General features: G+C 35.7%; 2 protein-coding genes across 2 annotated transcripts; both read right to left on the minus strand.

Moving 5' to 3' along the window:
- Positions 1-1,625: 1,625 nt before the first annotated feature.
- On the minus strand, positions 1,626-13,433 carry LOC126820828 (tryptophan--tRNA ligase, cytoplasmic). The gene is made up of 8 exons (XM_050548961.2): positions 13,103-13,433; positions 11,939-12,047; positions 10,550-10,669; positions 9,658-9,843; positions 7,856-8,069; positions 7,020-7,193; positions 5,339-5,479; positions 1,626-4,635 (listed from the first exon to the last, which is right to left on the minus strand). The coding sequence occupies exons 1-8, from the start codon at positions 13,206-13,208 to the stop codon at positions 4,477-4,479; spliced, it is 1,209 nt and encodes a 402-aa protein (XP_050404918.1). The 5' UTR covers positions 13,209-13,433; the 3' UTR covers positions 1,626-4,476.
- Positions 13,434-13,660: 227 nt separating this feature from the next.
- Positions 13,661-24,683, minus strand: LOC126820826 (tryptophan--tRNA ligase, cytoplasmic). The gene is made up of 8 exons (XM_050548959.2): positions 24,519-24,683; positions 23,974-24,082; positions 20,977-21,096; positions 19,758-19,946; positions 18,782-18,995; positions 18,056-18,229; positions 16,369-16,509; positions 13,661-15,934 (listed from the first exon to the last, which is right to left on the minus strand). Exons 1-8 carry the CDS (start codon positions 24,622-24,624, stop codon positions 15,770-15,772), a joined length of 1,218 nt encoding a protein of 405 aa, XP_050404916.1. The 5' UTR covers positions 24,625-24,683; the 3' UTR covers positions 13,661-15,769.
- Between the last annotated feature and the right edge of the window lie 1,161 nt (positions 24,684-25,844).

Raw genomic sequence — 25,844 nt, forward strand, 5'->3', positions numbered from 1 at the left:
ATAGTAATGTTTTCACTTATTCTTCCTATATGTTTCACAAAGGTATTACGAACAGTCTTCTTATAGCTCTGTACAAGATAACTGCTACAGTAGGCCTACAGTTTCACAGCCAAGGTCTGCTTTAGTGAAATGAAGACAGTTTTACATGACCAGACTAGAATAGATTGTTATATCCTGGGGACCTTTAGGGTACAGGTCCCAATTGGGAGCAATTTGTTTAAAGCCGGCTGTGGATGAAACTCAAATCGAATCACATCAAATCTAAAATCATTGTTTTTTTACTAACCGGAGAAGACCCCTTAAAAGCCCTAATGTAACGATAAGCAGTGCTATGAGTCGCTGGCTAGATGTGGAAAGCCCACGACGCATAAAAACTCCCCACAACCAACGTGAGACGCACACCCTCTTCTCTGCTATATATTTTAATAGCCCTGTGATCTTCTAGTATTGTCTCTGGTTATATCAGTTTGTTATTCTCTTCCTAGGACTCACGTTGTGTATATATTTTATCTCAGCCGTTAAGGCGTTTATCTACCAGGAATAAGAATGCATCAGTTCGTTTCTACATTTTATACCAAGCACTGGATACATAGGTTACAAGCTTAGGTTACAATACAATACTGAAAATTATCATGTCTTTATCTCCACCCCCTAATTCGGAGATTGAGTTTATTGACATGGTTTTCGGCTTTCAATTATTTAATTGGTCAAATATAACGTAATTAATTATAATGACTGGTTACTAAGCCAAATGACGCAATAGGATTTTCCTACTAGTGGTAAACATGATGTTACTAATCTTACTTCACTTTTAATTGTTATGTAACAACATCCCACAGTGATACATCAACATTGGTGCATGAGCTTTGTCATTGGAATGCTCACTAGTCCACGGGTTCACTAGTCCGATATCTATTATAGTGGTTGGGTTAGGGTTAAGGTTAAGGTGCACTAGTCCGCGGGTTCATTAGTCCACCAATATCTATTATCAGGGTTAGGGTTCGGATTATGTTTTTTGATACCCATATTTATAGTATTTCGTATAGCGGCAGACTAGTTAACCACTTTCGCCTTGTCATATCAAAACAACCATATGAATATCAAAGAAAAAATAAAATTGTGTGACTCAAAGCCAGTGTCTTTTACAATAACAGGAAGAATGTATCAACAGCTCTTGTTCAAATTAATACAAGCTTTTATCATATATATTGCCAGATACCACTATTTACCCTATGCTGTTTTGCAATGCGTACACAAACGAAATTAAGGTGTGCACAAATTTTTACAAGCTACTAACTAAGGAAGCAGAAATTGGTTTATAGAAATCTCTTAAGATCTTCAGGTTAAATATCTTTTAGCTATTACAAAAGGTTGTAGGAGTTATATATCATTGTTTGTTATAGACATTTATTGACATGAAAAGGCTATAATCAACTCCCTAGAGCATCAGATGGTTAAGATATTGAGTGGCATAGATAATATCTGCAATATCTTCATTAAACTATAAAATGGACGTCGTTCATTGAGACTGCCGATTGAAGGACTAAAAATCGAGACTTCGTTTATTACAATGACAATGGTACTTGACAATTAAGACTGATTTTTTTTAGAAACCAACTGGAATGTAGAAACAAGAATCATGAATATTGTCCCATTTGGCCTTCCATAATTTCGTGGCAAAATATATTCATTTTTCATTACCTATTTGCAATATATTATAGTAAGAATGGCCAGCTCTTTACCTAAATCCTACATAATGTATCTTTAAGTCTTTGGTCAGTATGAGTGGGGTATGGTTTCAATATTTGCTTAGAATAATAACCTGTGGATGGATGGGCGATGCCGTTGCTTAACCTTGTATCACATGAAAACAAGAAAACTCATTAAGGTTTTTAATACAGTTGAATAGAATAGTTCTAAGTAGGTAAATACATTGATTTGTAAACACAATATTACTTGTCTTATATTAAATCATGCTAATTGTCAATACAGTTTTAAGAGCATGAGAGATAGGTTGTGCCAAACATTGGACCGTATACAAATATGTTGGTTCTCAGATACTCTCACTTCTCTTAAAAATGGCCGCATTATCTGGAGGTTTTTTTCTTCAAAATACAAAAAGACAATCTCATTATTGCCAAGAGTAAATAGCCCTAGGTTACCAGAAGCAGCTCAGTATGCAATCATGGAACCTGATAATCATATTATGAGAAGTCGTGTTGCCCAGTAGTGATACTTCGATAATTACCCTGATAATTACAAGTCATTTTAATAAATGTGTGCATATATATTGGCAAAATACATGACCTTACGCTGATTAATTTATTCAAATTATATGAACCCACCCTCTTAAATTTTCTTACAGAAATTTTGTGTTTTAATAATCTTCTCCCTTTTAACTGTAATATAATCATTAAATATATTCTGCAAACTGACAAGCGTGGTATGAATCGCTGGCTAGATGTGGAAGGCCAGTAAGCCGAAGACTCCCCACATCCAACGTGTGACGCATACTCTCTTCTGCTACATATTTTAATAGCCCTGTGATCGTCTATTATTTGTAATTATCTTCTTTGGATTCCTTTTCACGTTGTGTATTTTCTTCTTACTATCTCATTAACAATGCAACAGTTCAGTTCTACATTACATGTCAAGCTGGATACATATGGTTACAATGCCTAATAGATTACATTAGCATCTTTCTCTCAACCCCAACTCCTGTTAAAGTCTAACCAGCATGGCTAGACTCCGGAAACCGCTACATCATATGGTCATCTAAAGAACCAAGGCGATATCCACCCTCTCTGGGAATTCAGTGGCAGTCTCTAGGAACGCAGATGGTCATCCCCACCGAACTTGCATGGTATATGTCCGGAACCCAATGATATCTGATCTTAAAGGCCCGACAGAGTCTTTTTTATAGGACCCATATTCGTATTGGCCTTGAAGTCTATCACGCTCAAATCTGTGCAATTACTGATATTATTGGATACTAAGCCAAATGATGCAATAGGAATTTTCCAACACAAGTGATGGCATGATATCATTTTAACCCATCGAAACATCATGTTTTTCGTCCTATAGAACTTTTCATGTATAATAGTGTCATAGATTTCTGTTATTCCCAATTTATCTCAAAACAATAATTTGACTATTGCCAACATCTATTCCCATATTCACCTAAAACCAATATCTGTTAATATAGAGCATATACCCCTCGATCTATATTGTTACACAAGCTATATTTAAATACTTCAAATGTATGTACAGAAAATACATTGATGAGATTCTTGTTATCAATTTTACAGATCAAGGCACAGATCAAGTTCAGATGATTTTCAGAAATGGTTTAAACAACATAACTTGAGGTGGATTCTAAGCAAAATGTATTGGTGAAATCTTCTAATATCTATAATTTAATAGATGAGGTTTCATAAATAAATTCACGAGATTCTTATTATCAATTTTTAACAACAAAACACAACATTATCAATTTTACAGGCCAACTAAGTTGTGCTGAGTCTGATTTCTAACTCAGGGGCAAGTAACTCGCCTGAAACCGATTCTCGTTCAGTGGATATAATATACCAAGATCATAAACGGATGGAATTAAATAATTGGAATCGAAGTTCACTATTCTAGATTCCGTCAACCAGTGGCAATACTCACTAATTTTAGCTTGAGTCAAGAGACAACAGAAAAGTTAGTACATGGCCTAGTAACATCGAGATTGGATTACTGTACCAGTTTGTATCATATCCTTGGCAAAAGGCGGTTGAAAAGTTGCAAAGTCTTCACAATTCTGCCACGAGATTGGTTACTAGAACCAGAAAACGTGAGTCTATCCTACTCGTTTTGTTCAGATTACACTGGCTCTTAGTAGTTGAACGTGTTGAGTTCAAAGTGTTACTATTTAAGATAGTGAATGATATAACACCGGCATATCTCTGCAAACACGTCGACGTCAAGCGCCCGCAAAGAACCACCCGTTTTACCCAAGCCCCACCATTTGCTTACCCCAAAGGTCGAGCGAACAATATATTTTACGGTGACCGAATCTTCTCATTTTATGGAATGGACTGACATGCGAATTAGAGCCGTGATGAACATTGAAACTTTCAAAAAATAATCAAAACCCGTCTTTTCCACTGCCATTTCGGATGTTAAACTTTTTATCGTCATGTTTTTATTGTTTTTATAGCTACTCTTTTACATATCTTATTACAGTTTTATTTAAAATTTTATATTTTGTAAAGCGCGTACATACTTATTACTGAAATTTCCTCTTATGTAGTTTTATTATCTGTAACAATTTTAAATTTCATATTTTGTAAAGTGCCATCGTTTTTACTGTGTAAATTGTTAAGTTTTAGAATGCGCTATATAAGAATGTACTATTATTATTCTTATTATCAATGTACGACATCTACTTTTTAAAAATTAGAAATGAATTGAAAGCAAAAGTTCTGAAGTAATTTAGTATTTATAATTTAAACGACGAGGTGTCATATATTGCTTTACGATTTCATCTGTGACCTTTTTACGCTCTGCTTGGTGATCACCTATAATTTTCTGTAGAACTGCGATTAATTCTTTCTTCAAGTCACCAGTTGCTAAAGTTCCTGCCTTATATTCCTGTCAAGTAAGAAAATAAAAAAATATTGTAATAGAGAGAAGACAGAGACGGAGAGAGAGAGAGATGAGCTTTAACGTTCGCTCGACATATGGTTCAATTTTATTCCCTAAATCGCTTGCTCGTAGGGGTCTTTAGCAGTGGGAGGAAACCGGAGGACCCGGAGAAAACCCACAAAGTTGGACAGGCGACCCTACTCCTTGTCACGTACAACCGGGGAATCGAAACTACGCCAATTGACTCAATGCCAGATCTTATGATAAAACGCGCACGCGCTAACCGTTCGGCCATCCCCCCCCTCATATTTTAATATGGCCATGTTATTAAATACTTGATTATGTAAAAGGGGTATTAAATACTTGATAATGTAAAAAAAAGGGTATGATAAAAGGATTAGCATTTGGTTATTTGATCAAGAAAAGAAATATGAAGCATTCTTTTGTAATTATACACACTCCAACATGTACACAGGACCTCTGCTGCCAGGCCCCTGCGTCCTGCACTCACATTGACAAGGAGAAACCACGCCTGAAAATCGGTAGGAATCTTCTCGGCAAACACCTGGACCAAGCCCTAGACCGCCAGGTTAGCGAGCCACCGCGGCTCCTATTTGAACAAGTAGTCACATCAGTGATCAAGGTACGAAACTACCCAATTATCCAGTACCCGAGGGAAATACCATAATTTAACCGTAGTTTTAGTTACCTTTCCAAGTCTGTCTAATTTAGCGTCATCTTCTAAAAAGAAACGCAAATATTGGTATGATACATCAGTATCAAGGTCACCTCCTTTTTTCCTATGTTTTTCAAGAGTTGCTCCACCACCAGAATAAGCGTACTTATTTATCTAAGTAAAGAAAATAGAACTTTTCATTTAAATTACTATAAATACACTTTTTATTCATCCACGTTGAAAAATTGTCGTCGCCCTTATTATTCAACATTTTTAAAATATGTATTTGATGTCAATAAGTCTGTTAAATTTAAGAAATGTCTCATAATCTTACAGAGTTATTGCCCATGATCACTTTATAGAATCTTGTAAACGGTCTTACAGCATGCATTATTTATATTATTCAGACGCAGAAAACAAGTGATTTTCAACAATTTCCATTAATTACTTCTAGAGTTATTGCCCTTGCTTATGTTGTAGAATTTCGAGAACGCTCTAATGACAAAAGTTGTACGATCTGCATGTAATTTAATATGCATTGTTCAGATAAGTGAAATTAAGATGCCTAGCGAATTTCATCAATTATTTCTAGAGTTGTGACACTTTGTAGAATCTTGTAAACGTTTTAACAGCGAAAGTCTTCTACCTTAAATTTATGTTGTTTGTTTTGATTATTGCAATGAATAACAATTACAATATAACTTCTGATAATTACGGCAAACGTTATTGTTATTGGTTATGTTGCAGTTTTCGTTGTAATACATCATTGATATTTTACGATGTAAGAATTTTGCTTTTTATTTACCAAAAAAATTAAGGTAGTCACACAGCAGCAATGTCTCTACAGCAGTTTATCCGAGGGGGAAAATGTGGATGTTGACCAAGACAAAGGGAGTTGAGTCCGGAAATGAACGTTGTTGAATGCTGAATAGTGATAGGGTTTGTCCTCTATGTGCCACAAAGCTTCACACTACATTTGAAAAGAATCTGTTAAAAACTACATCTCTATCGCGTTCACGAGGTTTTCGGAAATGGGGGAAGCAGTCGCAGAATGCTGAATATCAATGGCGTTCGTCCTTTGCATCAAATTTGAAAAGAAAACGTCAAAAATTGTAATCTCTAATGTATCGTATTCACAAGACAATTGTTGACTCACGAACCGACGAACATAATATGCTTACACTGAAATGTAAGTGTATAAAATACTTGGATGAATAAGTTGCCGTGGGTATATTTTTTGTTGCCTGGTAACCTATCTTTGCCTTTCTTTCACTGAACACAGAGAGGCACTCTATGTTTACCAAAAAAACGTCATAAATATGTTGATTTCATAAAACCTCTGGTGTAGTACTGTCTTGGCGTAATCTTGGACTACCAGTAGACTATAATGCTGGTACGAAGTTTGATTTCATAAAATCTCTGCCGTGTAGGACTGTCTTGGCGTAATCATGGACTACCAGTTGACTATAATACTGGTACGAAGTTTGATTTCATAAAATCTCTGGTGTAGGACTGTCATGGTGTAATCTTGGACTACCAGTTGACTATAATACAGGTACGAAGTTTGATTTCATAAATTTCTGGTGTAGGACTGTCTTGGTGTAATCTTGGACTATCAGTTGACTATAATGCTTGAATTAAGTGCTGGTTTTATGAAAAAATCAAAATGAAATGAAATTGGGTGAAAATAATCAAGATTGAAACAACCACTTACCTTATCTTCAATTTCTTGTTGAGTGTCGGTTAGAAATATCGACGATGTTGGGTCACTTGAGCTCATTTTACCCTGAGCCCCCTGTAAAGCTGGGAAAAATACAGAATGTAAAAGAGCTGGTTTCAAAAATTTCAGTTTTGGAGCAACATCTCTGGTCATACGGAAATATGGATCCTAAAAATAAAGAAATATCGATTAAATACGAAAAATGAAAAAACACAAACGTAAATATAGATCCTAAAAATTAATATAGATATATTCTTTAAATATGGAAAAACGCAAAAACGTTAATATAAATTGTTTGTCAAGTATATACCATATTTATATTCAAGATCGGGGCAATTTATACAACTTTTACTAACATGGGTCCAAAGATTTAATTTTTATTGCACTTTCTTAACAAATGACTTTAATTGCAATTCGTTGACAAATGAAAAATTACATAGCAAGGTGGTTAAAACATATATACGTGAAACGGATAATTATTTATCGAGTAAGACGCTGGCTCGATATCTAGGAGTTCTCGGGATTGCTTTCGTTGTCTTCTTGTCTGTGATGCAGGATGGACGAAAAAAACGAGGTGCCCAAGTAAAAAAATAAATGTACCCTTGACAGTTAGAATTCGATATAAGAGTAGGTCGTAGCGCCGATGTCCGGGCAAACTTTTCCGCATAGCCCACACTGTATGCCAGTCTTCGTTAGCCCAGTCAGTGCAGAAAAGTAGGAAGTTCAACCCCATTTCATTTGTTTCACTTGATGCAATAGGACCAATCTTTGATCATTTGGTCAACTGACCCTATTGATGAGAAGTGTGAAATAATTAAAGAATATTTTACCTGATCTATAGCACAGGGAATCAGACATGGTACCCTCGTGTTTCCACCAAATATAAGTGGAAACGATGAACTGAAACTAGGTGCTGCTTGTATAGCAGGGAAACTCACTTGCCCAATATTATTACTCCCATTAAAACCAAATATAGCTTTCACTTGATTAAACGTCACATTTTTTTCAATTCGACAGATATTCTTGTAAAAATCAGGACATCCACTGAAAAAAGCACATACATTTACATTAAAATAAATTGATGATGCTTTGGACAAATGAATGTATATTATTGGTTGGCATTTAGATTTCTGTAAAAATCTGTTAAAATATGTATTGTAGGGTCACCTGCCCAACCTCATGCGTTTTCTCTGAGTCATTCAGTTTCTTCCCACTGCTAAATACCCTCACTCACAAGTGAATTATTGAAATCAAATTGTAGCATATCTTAGCCCCCAAATGAACTAGTGTCTGCCGAATGGACATTAAACGCCCCCCCCCCCCCCCTCTCTCTCTCTCTCTCTCTTTATTAAAATATGTTTTTTTCTTATTTGACCGGAAATATCAGACAGGAAGCATTTCAACTGGTGTCTTAAAGAAACAAGCTGTTGCCATGCAAGATACGCCCACATTTTGCAAGCGATGGACAGAGAACAAGCTCAAAAAAGAAGTGATTTTTCGTACAATCAAGGGCCATAATTCAGGAAGTTACAATCCGATATGCATGAATATTAAAAGGAACCATAATCTTTGGGTTATAAACATGTGTTTAAAGTTTCATCAAAATGTGATCAAAATTGTGTCCTCTTTCTAGAGGGTCCAAAACCTTGATATACCATATATTTACAATATTTGCGTACGAGGGGCAGCCATTTTGTCCGGCAATTTTGGTCCGATTTGTATGACATTCGGACTCAACCATCATAAGGGTGTAACAGTGATATATTCAAACGTTTTTTTTAAATCGGATAAAAATTGTGACATCTAGAGGGATCACATCCTAAAAACGAGACTTTTTGTACAATCAAGGGCCATAATTCAGGAAGTTTTGATCTAATATGCGCGGATATCGAAAGGAACCAAGATCTTTGGGTTATAAATATGTATTTCAAGTTTCATCAAAATGGGATAAAAATTGTGACCTCTATAGGGTCCACAACCTTGATGTACCATATTTTTACGCTATTTGAGAACGAACGGCGGTCATTTTGTCTGTCAATTTTGGGCCTTAGGGTGTAACGGTGATATAATAATACGTTGGGTTTTTTTTAAATCGGATAAAAATTATGACCTCTTTAGGGTCCACAAGCTAAAAACGTGATTTTTCGTACAAACAGGGCCATAATCCATGAAGTTTCGATCCGATACATGCCAATATCGAAAGCAGCCGAGATCTTTTGGAGATAAACCTATATTTCAAGTTTCGTCAAAATCGGATAAGAATTGTGACCTGTCGAGTGTCCACAAACAATTGTGGACGGACGGGCGGACAGGGGCGACGGCAGTATACGTCCACATGAAAATGTGGGCGTATAAAAATTAATCGCAGTTCTACAGAAAATTATTGGTGATCACCAAGCAAAGCGTGAAAAGGTCACAGATGAAATCGTAAAGCAATATATGACACCTCGTCGTTTATTGTAGATCATGGGGCGCGCATGTAATGTGTGGGTATACCTTAACTGTGAGGCCTCTTGGAGTGACGGAAGGAGTTGGCATTGGATAATTCATGAATTTACTCAGGCTTCGATATTTATGGTAAATGGATAGCCTTATGCAATTGAAATAGGTTTTTAAAAAATGTAATCCTTACCCGATATAATCAAAATCACTGAAAATAAATGTTTTATTGATATCGAAACCACATGCAATGATATCTTTTGCGTTCTCGTAAGCCAATTTATATGTTTGATCAGGATCCTTTATATCTTTCCACAAAAATTTCTCGTCATCAGTCAATTGAATTACCAATGGTACGTCAAATGTTTCCTGTAGCCATCTACAAATAGAAAAAGAAATATTCTAAAAACTGCAAACGTGCTTATCATCAAAAATCTCAATTCCTCAAAGGGTAATGTCTGAATTTGGTTCCCGTGAGATATTCGATTACAATGAATATAACATTAGTATATCTCGATACACGGATAACACCCTCAATATGAATTTCACGGACCATATTTACCAGTCATTGATTTTTAAGGCGAGCGAACGCTCTCAAGCACCTGCTGCTCACATGAACGCTCTCAAGCACCTGCTGCTCACCCGAACGCTCTCAAGCACCTGCCGCTCACCTGAATGTCGACGGAGTGGGGGGGGGGGCTCCCTTAAAACTGAAAATCACTCTCCTTTACATAGTCATTGGGGGTTTATTATCATTTATGAAACCAGGAATGACCCCATTTCACGTAGCTATTGATCTTAGAACCATTTCCCATGCACATAACTAATTAACTAATCGCTCTCCTTAATATCAGTTCACTCTACTTAATTTCTAAATCACTCTTCTTATCAAAACTGGGAGAGTTTTTTTTAGTTGATTTTTTCAATTCGTTGATTGAGGAGAGATTTTTTTGGCTCTCCTCTGAAATACAAACAACAACAACTGATTTACCTTTGGAACTTGTTTGTTATTTCAATACATCACACCGGAATCTTTGACTATATGTAACATGTTAACTTCGCAGTATTGATTGATTGTTACTTACTGTGTACATATAAAAGGTATTAAATGACCCAAGTGCATGGCTTCAGAAGATGGACCTCTCCCGGTGTATAGGTAAAATGGCTGCTTATTCTCATACTTCTCTAAGATCATTTCTAGTTCTCTAAAAACAACACAAACAATAACAAACTATTATTATTTCAAAAATGTACAATGAACAATATAGAATTAGAGATTGGCGGAAGATCATTGCTATAGCACTGTTCGGTAATTCTGGAAAACCAAACCGGTTTGGATGCCAGGGAAGTGGGATTAGGTTCAGATGCCTTTATTTCTAACGTAGGTGAAATGAATCAGGACATTTGATAAACTCCACAGATCTGTCCCTACGCCCTGAAATTCTGAAGTAAGCCACAGGTGAATCAAGAATACACAAATTAATCAATAAAAAACTAGAAAAATGTTTACGAAAACAACGAAAGTTAACCATTGATAACAGAGCCATATTGATTTCCTAAATATTCATGCCCAAATTCAAATTGTAAGGTAAAACAATGATCATTATATGTCTTTGGATTTGGATTGCTTCATTGTTGTGATTTTTTCCTGAGTTTATTTTATTCAGACTCACCAGAAAGTTAATGGATGTATCTTATTGAACACAACAATGGGTCAAATCACACTTACGGGGGGGGGGGGGGGGGTGATCTGGTGTGTCCTAGTGAATTATGTTAATTTAAACATATTTTATTGTTCAATAAACAACTGGATAAGACACAAGTTTTACAACTTATAAAAGTCTTCTCCAATACATATTACATAAATGAACTTAGATAATATTAAATAAGTTTTATATGGAATAAGACATGAAGAACTCAAAAAAATAAAATAAATAAATAAACTAGTTCAAAAGATCTTGATCAATACAAAGCATGACTTGTATAATTAATTCATATTGTAAATATTTACTGACATGAATGTTTAAGCTGATATACATAATGATCACATTCTAGAAAAGCGACATAGTTCAGTTAAGTTGCAGTCTTCAATTCTAAATATCTGTAACTAAGGACGTATTTCATTTCTCTTTCCCCGGGATCCCCACCCTCGTCCTTACGGTATATGGTGTTTAACAATTCGTCAATTGTAACTTTATACAGAATATAGAATAATAGAATTTTATTTGATCAGGACATATTTAGTTTCATTTTCCCCAGGAATGCCTACAGTGTCAGAAGTGGGTTTTTTTTGTTTTTTTTTTGTCTCATACAAACGAGACTATAAACCTAAATGGGCAGCCGCAGAAAGTCCCCAACAAATGTCTTGACAATTCCAGACTTTAAATTATGCCCTGATATACACTTGTATTTTCCAATAACAATATTTCATTTTATTTTAGTATGCCTAATGATATTAAAAAAATTGATTTTACCTGTGAGAGAAAAATATTCCTCTTCTGATAAAATGATGGACTGGTTTTCCTGTAACCTTCTCCAATCGTTTAATGAGGTCATCGCTAATTCTCATACTTCCGAACTGATCTGTAGAATAAATTATAAAATTGAATCCTTCGTTGTTGTTGATTAATATTCTCTGTTTGTTAAAGGAGCTAAGTAGCTAATATTTTGGACCTAGAAATTGACACAAATGGGTCGCAACGCATACAGTAATTTAATATGAATGTATATAAATTGATTTACATTCAATCGTTTCTGTTTTTACTGTAATTTTTAATCAGTTAGGTTCAGAGAAATACGCCAGTATTCTCAATCGAATTTCAATCTCAATTCCGAACTGATCTGTAGAATAAATTATAAAATTGAAGCCTACATTTTTTAAATGGGGGTCACGGTGACTAAGTGGGTAAGACGCTGGCTCGCTAGCCTGGAGGTTGGGTGTTCGATCCCTGCATTGGCCGAGAAAGTTCATCCAGAATTTCTGGCGTGATTTCCCCGTGTCAGTGATGCAGGACGGAGGGCCTGACAAGGACAGCTGTCTAGTCGTTCGGATGGAACGAAAAACAGAGGTCCAGTGTACACATTGGCGTGCACGTAATAGATCCCTTGACAGTTGGAAGTCGATATAAGAGTAGGCCGTAGCACACTGTATGACGTATGCCCATCTTCATTAGCCCAGTTCGAAGCAGAACAATAGGACGTTAAACCCCATTTCATGTTTCATTTCATGTTTCATATTTTAAATAGAAAAGTGCAAATGTTGATTAATAATCTCTGTTTTTCGGAACTTCACTATAAAATAAATTATAATATTGAATCTTAAAGGTGCAAATTTTGTTGATTAGTATTATTTAGTTTTTATTTATGACATACATAAATGATGACAAAAGAATTCCGATAATAGTAGACATGATTTGCAAATTTTCAACTTATGCTGTAGGCGTTCCACATTTTGTGTAGTTCTGAAACATTCTTCAATTTTCTCAATCTAATCTGCCCTGTTATTATTAAATCTGTGAGCTAAATGCAGTTTAATTTAATCACAGTTTGCTTATTCCCTATACATAATTTCAAATTGGGCGTTCCACAGTTCACAATTAATTTTCAGTTTCAATTCATTCAAGTAAAACAAGACTTACCAATTAATTTGTCATAGTCTACTCCTTTTTCCGATGAACTTTGAACAGTCCATGGATCAACTATATCCTCTTTAGGATTTACAATTACATCTGTATTATCCGCCATGATTATAGACTAACCTTCTCCTTAGAAACTTTCAATACAAACTGTGAACGGGGTTCTGAACCACCTCTTATATACTAGCACGTACACATTCCCTGGGAAAATCCTATATAATTCCCTAGAAATAAACATTTACCGATACACACGAAATCGCAAGGTCTGCCGTAGAGTCAAGTGGCGTGGATTAAATTCCCTGTCTGTCAAACCTCGTTTGTTTTCTACGGGTCTTCTGATTTCCTCCCACTGAACTACCCCACCCCACCCCCACGCAAGCAAATTATGAAAATAAAATTGAACCACATGTCAGTTCCGAAATGTGTGACACTTCGGGGACGGATGTGACTATCCTTCGTCACGGCACCGAATAGCGGTAATGTGGCACTATGATCAATTCGGAACTTTTGACTTCACGTTGTGTATAAAACTATTTCCAGGGATCAATTGACTCTGAAACACTTTGTTGGTTTTTATATATTTGTAACATCCATAATACAATGGTTATGTAAGGAAACTACACACACAGCTATATGGTATTAAATATAAACTAAATATAAGTTCTCTATCCCCTAGCTTGAGTTTTGCGGTGTTACGCTCTTCTTTCTGAGCCTACGAGATGATCTCCCTCGGCACGTAAGTCGAGGGGGCTGTGGGTATGATGTTCCCCTAGGAACTCCGAATGAGGTATGGATTCCGGCCTCTAAGCCGAGGCGGTTAGGCGTACGGCTCGGAACGCCGGATGATGTCTAACTAAAGGGAAATTTACCCCGACGCTCGTTCTCATATACAAAGTATAGATACGTCAGCTATTAGGCCGTGAAGTTTGAATCTTGCAAAATACCTACTTATAGCCTATTTCTCGTTGTCGCCCATTTGTTTAACCACTTCAATATATTAAACAGAGCACGCTCCCTAGAACTAAAATAAACCCTATATTATTACAAATGTCCTAGATAGCGTTGAGAAGATGTTAAACCCATTCCTCTCTATTTTGTATGTTGTTATGTCACTGATCATTTTGGAATTGTTAAATTTTGATTAAATCTAATCTTAAACAATTGTTTTGTTAAGTGATACAAGCTCAAGCTGTCTTGTACGTCTAATGTGGAGTTCCTATTTTGGTCTGAGATGAAGCTGCCTGCACATCAATCATTTATGGCAACTTAGCACGTACAGCGTACAGCGTCGTCATGTTTTTTGTCTGAATATACTAGGTTTTCATATTTAGGAAATGAATTGCGGTTTAGCGTCTTACATATTTGTATCAACAGGGCTCACATGCGTACGGGCTCGATGAATGTTAGGGGGTGGGTGGGACAGAACCTGAAATACCTGGAAGGCGAAGGAGCAGATCTCGAACTTTCACCTACACCTTATCTTTATAAAATAAAAGTCTGGGCCCTTATTCACGAAAACTTAAACTAAGATATAATCGAAATTTTAAGAAATACTGCAATTCGATTGGCTGACCAGTAACATCAATTTGCATATATCCAATTTGTATATTGGTCATCCAATCGAATTGCAGTATAATATACACGCTATCACCTCATCCCCTGCACCATCACATTCTTTGTGAATGAACCAAAATTGTATTGCCTTATCTTAAAATAATTTAAAGTTTAAATTTCTACATAAGATTTTTTTCAGATAGGTTTATTCCAAAGAATCCAAAAATGAAAACCATAAGATATGGAGAATCTGAGATTATGGTTTCAATATTTACAACAACTCTGATGGGCGATGATATGGAGAATCTGAGATTATTTTTGTCCCATTCGTAAAACACTTCCAATATTTAATATTAAGTTCCACGGAGGCCAACAATATCAGCAAAAAAAATAATAATAAAACCATTACGAAACCAATACGTGTTTCGACCGAAGGTAAAAGGCTTAAAAGTGAAAAAATCTGCAGTTATCTACCATTTTACATTTTTTCATCATCAAAGCTAATAAATACTATGCAGGACAGACTTTTCAATCAGACATGACCATATCTTTATTAATTGATTCATTCATATTATATATCCTATCAGATATTTTGTATTTTAAGAATCTTCCCCTTTTTAGTACATACTTTGTAAAAACTTGAAATTATTACATATTAACAATACAGACAAAACTATAACAAAATATTTCAAATCTATGTCCAGTAAATAAACTGATGAGATTCTTATCATCAATTATACAGATCAATGTACGAAAGATACTTTTTGTTCATAAGATATTTCTGAAAGATATTTCTGAAAGATATTTTTTAACAATATAACAGAACATTATCAGTTTTACAGATCAAAACACCAAATATATATTTGTTTAACAACATCAATAGAAATTAATAATTATGCTAGGTTTCTTCTATCACGACTCGTGCTACGATAGAAATCGTGGTTTTAATCATAGAGAAATCTTGGTGATCCTATCTGGTCTTATTATACATTGAGGCCCGTCGTGGCAATCGTGTTGATGGTATCAAAACGTATCCGATTGTATTTGCACGACCATCTAATCGTAACGCAACGCACGACAGTGGAAACCTGGCATAAGCAAATGTTCATTTAGTATTTATAATATAAACGTATAATTTAAACGACGAGGTGTCATATATTGTTTCACAGTTTCTTTTGTGACCATTTCACGCTTTGCTTGGTGATCACCTACTATTTTCTGTAGAACTGCGATTAACTCTTTCTTTAAGTCACCAGTTGCTAAAGTTCCTGCCTTATATTCCTGTCAAGTAAGAAAATTAAAATGATAAAAAAAAACAAAAAAAAACATGTCATTGAATACGTTATCATGTAAGATAGACATAATGAAAGGATTAGTATTCAGTTATTTGAATAACGTCAAGGATTCTTTTACGTGCACTCCAACATGTACGCTGGACATTTGTTGTTGTGTCCAATTCAGACGACTAAAACTGTTCCTTGTCGGGTTTTCCGTTCTGTCCTACACGGACAAGGAGAAACCACGCCGGAAAATCGGTAGGAATCTTCTTGGGAAACACCTGGATCAAACCCTAAACCTCCAGGTTAGCGAGCCACTGCGGCTCCTATTTGAACAAGACGTCACATGACTGATCAAGGCATGAAACTACCCAATTATCCAGTACCCGAGGGAAATAACATAAAAATTGGACATAATTTAACCATAGTTTTCTTTACCCTTCCAAGTCTTTCTAATTTAGCATCATCTTCTAAGAAGAAACGTAAATATTGGTATGATACATCAGTATCGAGGTCACCTCCTTTTTTCCTATGTTCTTCAAGAGTTGCTCCACCACCAGAATAAGCGTACTTATTTATCTAAGTAAAGAAAATAAATTACTATTAATGTTGTCACCCTCATCTAATCGGCTAAAGAATACATTTATTATACAACATTTCTAAAACATGTATATGATGTCCAGTAGCGGATCTAGAAGCTATGAATAGGAAGGGGGGGGGGGGCGTCCAAATCTAGGACGCCATCCAGAATACCATCCCACAATTAATGTCAACATAGACTGTTTTGCCTATATAGTTGTTCACTATTTTGGTGAACTAGGACAGGCATCCTTAGTTTAAAAACAATGTCACAAATATGTTTGATTTCATAAAATCTCTAGTTGGACTATCTTCTTGAAACGATTTAAATAGAGTTTGATGTAATCTTAAACTACCAGTAGACTATAATGCTTGAATAAAGTGCTGGTTTTCTGAAACCAGCGGCTGCCAGCGGCCCACATTTTGCAAGAGATGGATAGAGAACAAGCTAAAAACAAACAGTTTTTGTACAATCAGGGGCAATAATCCAGAAAGAGAAATTTATGGTTTGAAATGCGCAAATATCAAAAGGGACTGAGATCTTTGGGATATAAAGATATGTTTTAAGTTTCATCAGAATCGGATAATAATTGTGACCTCTAGAGGATCGACAATCTTCGTATTGCATACCTTTACACAATTTTGCGTACAAAGAGCGGCCAATTGGTTGGACAGTTTCATTTCGATTTTCCCGAAATTCGAATTCAACCTTCATTATGGTGGAATGGTGAACTATTTAAACGGTTTTTAAAATCGGAAAAAAAAATGTGAATCCCCAAGCTAAAAATGTCATCTTTCGAACAATCAGGGACCATAATCCAGAAAGTTAAGTTCGGGTATCCGCGATTATGAAAAGGATCCAAGATCTTAGTGTGTAATGGTGATATATTCACACATTTCTTTTAAATCAGAAAAAATTGTGACCTCTACAGGGACCACAAGCTAAAAACGTGATTTATGTTTAATCATGGGCCATAATTCAAGAAGTTACGATCCGATATGCGCGGATATCGACAGGAACCAAGATCTTTGGGTTATAAATTTACAGTTCAAGTTTCATCAAAATCAGAAGAAATTGTGACCTTTAGAGGGTCCACAGCATTGATATACCACATTTTTACGCTAATTGTGTACATGGGGCGGCCATTTTGTCCGGCAGTTTTGGTCTGATTTTTACGATTTTTCGTACAATCAGGGGCCATAACTCAGGAAGTTACGGTCCGATCTGCGCGAATATCGAAAGGAACTGAGATCGTAGGGTTATAAACTTACATTTCAAGTTTCATCAAAATAGGATTAAAATTGTGACCCCTATAGGGTCCACAAGCTAAAAACGTGATTTTTCGTACAATCAGGGGCACGCCAGTATGAAAAGCAACCAAGATCGTTTAGAGATAAACCTCTATTTCAAGTTTCGTCAAAATCGGATAAGAATTGTGACCTGTAGAGTGTCCACGAATTGTGGACGGACGGACAGGGGCGACGACAATATACGTCCACATGAAAATGTGGGCGTATAAAAATAAAGATTGAAACACTCACTTACCTTATCTTCAATTTCTTTTTGGGTGTCAGTTAGAAATATCGAAGATGTTGGATCACTTGAGCTCATTTTACCCTTAGCACCCTGTAAAGCTGGGAAAAATACGGAATGTAGCAGAGCTGGTTTCAAAAATTTCAGTTTTGGTGCAACATCTCTGGTCATACGGAAATATGGATCCTAAAAATAAAGAAATGTCAATTAAATATGAAAAACCACAAACGGAAATAAGGATCCTAAAATGAAGATATATTGATTAAATATGGAAAACTACAAAAACAGTTCTTATTAATATTAATTTTTGTCAAGTTTATTTATCTCTGCAAATACCATATTTACATTCAAGATCATGGCAATTGGTACAACTTTTACCAATATGCGTCCAAAGATATGAGTTTTATTGCACTTTCTTAACAAATATATGTGGGTTTTAACGATCTCATCATTTTGGACTAACAAATGTTTGTTTCACCGAGTAAGGCACTGGCTGAATAACTAGCGAGTCTCGTGATGGCCCAAAAAGTTCCTCGGGTATTCCGATGTGGTTTCCCCTTGTCGGTGATTCCGGATAGACAAAACAACTGAGGTACCCAACTCAAAGAACCCTTGACAGTTGGAATTCGAAATAAAGAGTAGGCTGTAGCGTGGCTGTCTCGGGACAATGTCCCTCGTAGATCACTGGTCAACTAACCCTATTGAAGAGAAGTGTGAAATAATTAAAGAATATTTTACCTGATCTATAGCACAAGGTATAAGACATGGTACCCTTGTGTGTCCACCAAATATAAGTGGAAAAGATGAACTGAAACTAGGTGCTGCTTGTATAGCAGGGAAACTCACTTGCCCAATATTACTACTCTCATTAAAACCAAATATGGCTTTGACTTGATTGAACGTCACATGTTTTTCAATTCGACAGATATTCTTGTAAAATTCAGGACATCCACTACAAAAACACATACATTTAAATTTAAAGGAAATATATATTTATGAAAATGATGTTTTGGACAAATGGATGTATATTACTTTTTGGCATTTAGATTTCTGTCAAATGTCTATTAAATATGTATTGTAGAGTCACCTGCTCAACCTCGTGGGTTTTCTCTGGGTTCTTAGGATTCCTTCCACTTCTAAATACCCCTACGCATAAGCGAACTATTGAAATCAAATTGTACAATATGTTAGAGGTACCCAATCGTGCTAGAAAAATATTGGATTGCTTGAAAAATATCATGGGGCGCGCACATGACAAAAATGTGAGGGCATCCCTAAAAGGCATCCTCGTGGTGTGATGAAAGTGTGCAATTCAACAGAGGTTAAGAAGTTGGCATTGGATAATCCATGAATTTACTTAGGCTTCGATATTTATGGTAAATAGACAGCGACTAAAACCAAATACAATCTGAAATGGATTCTCTCTCTCAATAACCAAGACTGAAAAAATAGATTCTCTCGGCATGAGGTAGTTGTTTTCGGATTTAAATGTTTTGAAGTAGATTTCAAACATCTTTTGACAGATAATTTAGTTTTCGTCCATATATATCATCAAATCACACTGTTTGTAAGCAGGGATGCATCTTTAAAACTATGTGGAAATATTAGTGCTGCATTATTAAAGCTATAATTTCATATTTTTAAGTTATATTTTTAGAATGTATTAAAATAAAGCCTTAAAATCGATGCTTTGTATAAGCAGTCCTATCCTTACCTGATATAATCAATATCACTGAAAATAAATGTTTTATTCATATCAAAACCACATGCAATGATATCTTTAGCGTTCTCGTAAGCCAATTTATATGTTTGATCAGGATCCTTTATGTCATCTTTCCACAAATATTTTTCGTCATCTGTCATCTGTATTACCAATGGTACCTCAAATGTTTCCTGTAGCCATCTACAAATTGAAAAAGAAACATAACTTTATAAACTGCAAACGGGTTTATCAAAACAAAATCTAAATTCCTTAAAGGGTAATGTCTGAATTTGGTTACTATATGAATATAACATTAGTATGTCGCTATACACTGAATTTCATGGACCATATTTACCTTTGGAAATGGATTGTCTCTTGAGGACTTGGACCTCTGAGCAAGGGTAGGCAAATCCAACATGTGGCAATTGAGGGGAAGGAGAATAGGAGATATGGGGTTCTGGTACTTGGCATACCATGCCTTGATAATTGGTTGGTGGATTATGATTAAGCCCTGAAGATCTGAACAAGAACATAATAAGCCACAACCAAGAACTACAGGTAGAGAAAACAGGCATCAACAGTTACTATATATATAGCATTAAGAGCATAGTCCTCTTAATAAGTAGCCTAATAAGACTTAATGATGTTAATTCTAATGTATGTATCTAGGGGTAACACCTTCAAGAATATAAATATGAAAGTGATCCCATGAAGGAGACAAGTTAGCGATACAGATAACAGGCTACACTTAGACTTATTGTTTAATACTTCTTTAGTCGAACATAACTCTATAGTTATTATATAGTTCTGGATATTGTCTGTTATGATTATTATTTACTGTATCTACATAAAGTTCTATAATAAGCTCAATCAATTGTTTATGATTTATGAATAAGAAGAGGCTAGTATGATGAACTATCAGCAGCAATAAGAATCTAAGCAGGTTAAAGGAACAAGGGAATAGCAGCAGGAAAAGATGGTACAATATTGTCATTTGAGCAATGGGAATATGGTGATATTGGCGTGGGTATGTATTTGAGGTAACTCTTTTAAAAATTTGAGAGCATTTTTTCAGAAGGGAGGGCACTTTATCGAAAATGAAATGAAATGAAATGGGGTTTAACGTCCTACTCTTCTGCACCTTACCTGGGCTAATTGAAGACGGGCATACTTCGCAGTCTGAAAAGTTTGCATAATGAAAATTGGAATGTATTGATTGATTGTTACTTACTGTGTACATATAAAAGGAATTAAATGACCCAAGTGCATGGCTTCAGAAGATGGACCTCTCCCAGTGTACAGGTAAAATGGCTGTTTATTCTCATACTTCTCCAAGATCATTTCTAGTTCTCTAAAAACAACACAAACAATAACAAACTATTATTATTTCAAACAAACATGTCGTACAATGAACAATAAAGAAGGAGACTTGTTCAGTAATTTTGGAAAACCAGATCGATTTTGGTGCCTCTACAAAATGAAATGAAATTGAGTTTAACGTCCTACTGGGCTAGTCAAGACGGGCATACGCCATACAGTGTGCTATGAGGGAAATTTTGCCTGGACAGTGGCTCTATGACCTACTCTTATACTGAATTCCATCTACCAAGGGATCTTTCACGCCAAAGTGATCTGATGTGACCTTATAAATTATGTTGAGTTAATGTTAAACCCCATTTCTATCTCTTGTCCTGAACCAGCGGCTGCCAGGCAGGATACGCCCACATTTTCGAGAGGTGGATAGAGAACAAGCTAACAAGAAAGTGATTTTTCCTACAATCAAGGGCCATAATTCAGGAAATTACAATTTGATATGCGCATATATCAAAAGGAACTGAGATCTTTGTGTTATAAACTTACATTTCAAGTTTCAACAAAATCGGATAAAAATTGTTACCTCTATAGGGTCCACAACCTTGATATACCATATTTTTACGCTATTTGAGAACAAACGGCGGCCATTTTGTCTGTCAATTTTGGGGCGATTTTCACAAAATTCAAACTCAACTGTCCATAGGGTGGAACGGTAATATAATAATACGGTTTTTTAAATCGGATAAAAATTATGACCTCTAATGGGTCCACAAGCTAAAAACATGATTTTTCGTACAATCAGGGGCCATAATTCAGGAAGTTACGGTCCGATATGGTCAAATATTGAAAGGAACCGAGATCTTTGGGTTATAAACTTACATTTCAAGTTTCAACAAAATCCGATAAAAACTGTGACCTCTATAGGGTCCACAACCTTGATATACCATTTTCTTACGCTATTTGAGAACGAACGGCGGCCATTTTGTCTGTCAATTTTGGGCCGATTTTCACGAAATTCGAATTCAGTCGTCCCTAGGGTGTAACGGTGATATAATAATACGTTTTTTTTAAATCGGATAAAAATTATGACTTCTATAGGGTCCACAAGCTAAAAACGTGATTTTTCGTACAATCAGGGGCCATAATTCAGGAAATTACGGTCCGATATGCGCGAATATCGAAAGGAACCGAGATCTTTGGGTTATAAACTTACATTTCAAGTTTCAACAAAATCGGATAAAAATTGTGACCCCTATAGGGTCCACAACCTAGATATACCATATTCTTACGCTATTTGGGAACGAACGGCGGCCATTTTGTCTGTCAATTTTGGGCCGATTTTCACGAAATTCGAACTCAGTCATCCTTAGGGTGTAACGGTGATATAATAGAACGGATTTTTAAATCGGATAAAAATTATGACTTCTATAGGGTCCACAAGCTAAAAACGTGATTTTTCGTACAATCAGGGGCCATAATTCAGGAAGTTACTGTCCGATATGCGCAAATATCGAAAGGAACTGAGATCTTTGGGTTATAAACTTACATTTCAAGTTTCAACAAAATCGGATAAAAATTGTGACCTCTATAGGGTCCACAAGCTAAAAACGTGATTTTTCGTACAAACAGGGGCCATAATCCATGAAGTTTCGATCCGACACATGCCAATATCGAAAGCAGCCGAGATCTTTTGGGGATAAACCTATATTTCAAGTTTCGTCGAAATCGGATAAGAATTGTGACCTGTAGAGAGTCCACAAACAATTGTGGACGGACGGACGTCCGGACGGACAGGGGCGACGGCATAATACGTCCACATGAAAATGTGGGCGTATAAAAAGCCATCACTATTCCTTAGAAAGATGGATTGCCAGGCAACAGCTAAATCGTCCTAGCAATTCATTCATACAGATCAAATGATAAGTTTTGTCGTTAGAGGGTTCCCAAGGTTCAACAATGTTCCGAAATGACCTGATTGTGTTGAACAGATGTTAAACCCATCTCTCTCTCTCTCTCTCGCTCCCTCTATCTCTCTCTCTATTTCTCTCTCGTCCCACTACAGAGAACTGCCCAATATATTGGCATGCAAATTAACGTAATATAGTTAATGTTAGTCCCCAAATGGCCCTAAGTGGGTTGAGTGAATGTTAAAGCTCAGTTCTCTCATTTAAGGTAAATTGATTTGGTAATTATTGAATGTATCCAAACATTTGTAACTAAGAACATATTTAGTTTCGTTTTCTCCAAACATTAGTAACTAAGGACATATTTAGTTTCATTTTCTCTAAAAAAAAATATATTCTCAGTCTTTATTATAAAAAATATTAATCGGTTCGGTGACCATGGTCCTATATAATGTTTAACAATTGTAACTAAGGACATATTTAGTTTTTCATTTTCTCTAAAAAAATATATTCTCAGTCTTTATTATAAAAAATATTAATCGGTTCGGTGACCTTGGTCCTATATAATTTTTAACAATTGTAACTAAGGACATGTTGAGTTTCATTTTCTCCAGGAATATATTGTTAGTCTTTATTCTAAAAATAACTGCAGCAGGCTATAACAATTGGTGTACTTGTCTAGCCTGTAGAAAGTACATTATGCATAATGTCAAATATCTTTTATTTTCTCTTTTTCTCGAGGAATAGATTGGATTTATATTCTTTTTGTGCATACTGATTCATATATGTGGGGACTACATTTTTTTTTTTTTTTTTTTTTTTTTTGTCACATCCATACAGGCACGCATCAGACAAATAGAAATTTGAAGCCCACTATAAAGCTAAAGTTCACAACATAAATCTTGACACTTCTAGATTCCAAATTGTGCACACTTTTTGATTCCATTATCTCATATACACCTGTATTTTTTGATAAATGTGAAAATTGATATTAAAACATTTGATTTTACCTGTGAGAGAAAAAGATTCCTCTTCTGATAAAATGATGGACTGGTTTTCCTGTAACCCTCTCCATTCGTTTTATGAGGTCATCGCTAATTCTCATACTTCCAAACTTCTCTATAAAAAATTTTATAAAATTGAAACCTACATTTACTAAATAGACCAGTGGTTGTCATGCAAAATATGCCCACATTTTGCAAGAGATGGATAGAGAACAAGCAAAAAAAAAAAAAAAAAAAAAAAAGACCGCGACTTTTCGTACAATCAGAGGCTATAATCCAGGAAGTTGTGTTCTGAAATGCGCGAATATCGGAAGGAACTGAGATTTTTGTGACATAAACATATATTTTAAGTTTCATCAATATCGGACAAAAATTGTGACCTTAGTATTACATACTTTTTTACTATTTGCGTAGAAGGAGCGACCATTTGAACTCAACCTTCATTATGGAGGAACGGTGATATTTTAAAATGTTTTTTTTTTAAATCAGATAAAAATTGTGACCTCAAGTGAGTTTTCAGTTTAAATTAATTCAAATAAAACAAGACTTACCGATTAATTTCTCATAGTCCACTCCTTTATCAGATGAACTTTGAACAGTCCATGGATCAACTATGTCCTCTTTAGGATTAACAATTACATCTGTATTATCCGCCATGATTATAGACTAACCTTCTCCTTAGAAACCTTCAATACAAACTGTGAATGTTGGGTCTCAACCACCTCTTATATACACTGCACACATTCCCTGGGAAAACCCTATATGATTCTCTGGAAATTGCATTTCCTAGAAACACTGTTTAGAGAACACGCTGACATTGATCGTGTTGCAGACAAACATATAAATACATGTACTTAACAGTGGACAGATTAATAAAGTGTGTGATTCCATACTTAGATCCTTACAAAATCAATTAAAAGTTTTGCAAGCGTTTTACACACACAGAGAAAAATAAAACTTATTATAGCCTATACATAATGCGATGTGGCATTATTCTCTAAAAAAGGTTATATGTTCAAATTTTATGGAATATAATCTTATTGGAATTAGAAATAAGAGAAATGAGAACTCCAGATTAAAATTCCAAAAATGTTCTGTGTCTCTGTGAGGAATTTATAGTAAGTTTCATGGAAATGATCTAATTCTGACTAAGAAATATGAGTCATAGTTAGCTGAAAGACCATTGCTGGAAAACCCGATAAATAAATGGATAAAGTGGCACTTCTGTGTCGCATGGTTAATGCTCTGAAATGAAATGGGGTTTAACGTCTTACTGTTCTGCTACTATTATGGGCTAATGAATGAAGACGGGCATACGCCCTACTGTGTGCTATGAGGGAAATTTTGCCCGGGCAGCGGCACTATCGCCTACTCTTATATCGAATTCCAACTGCCAAGGGATCTTTTACGTGCATTCCAATGTATACACGGGACCTCGGTTTTTCGTCTCATCTGAAGGACTAGACACACCAATGAAATGGGGAAACCACGCAAAAGATCCCTTGGCAGTTGGAATTCTATATAAGAGTAGTCCGTAGCGCTGTTGTCCGGGCAAAATTTCCCTCATAGCACATTGTATGGCGCATACCCATCTTCATTAGACCAGTTAGAGCAGAACAGTAGGAAGTTAAACCCCAGCACATTTCATTTCATTTCTACATAGCATTCCAAATTATACATGTTGAACAACCTCACTTTGAGTAAAGTCTTGCGCGTAGGGGTCTTTAGCAGTGGGATGAAACCGGAAGACCTGGAGAAAACTGATGAGGTTGGACAGGCGACCCTACTCCTTGTCACATAGAACCGGGGAATCGAAACCACACCAGTTGACTCAATGACAGACCTTATGATACAGCGTGCACATGTTAACCATTCGC

This window comes from Patella vulgata, chromosome 5 (genome assembly GCF_932274485.2).
Source record: "Patella vulgata chromosome 5, xgPatVulg1.2, whole genome shotgun sequence".
NCBI classification, from domain to species: Eukaryota; Metazoa; Mollusca; class Gastropoda; family Patellidae; genus Patella; species Patella vulgata.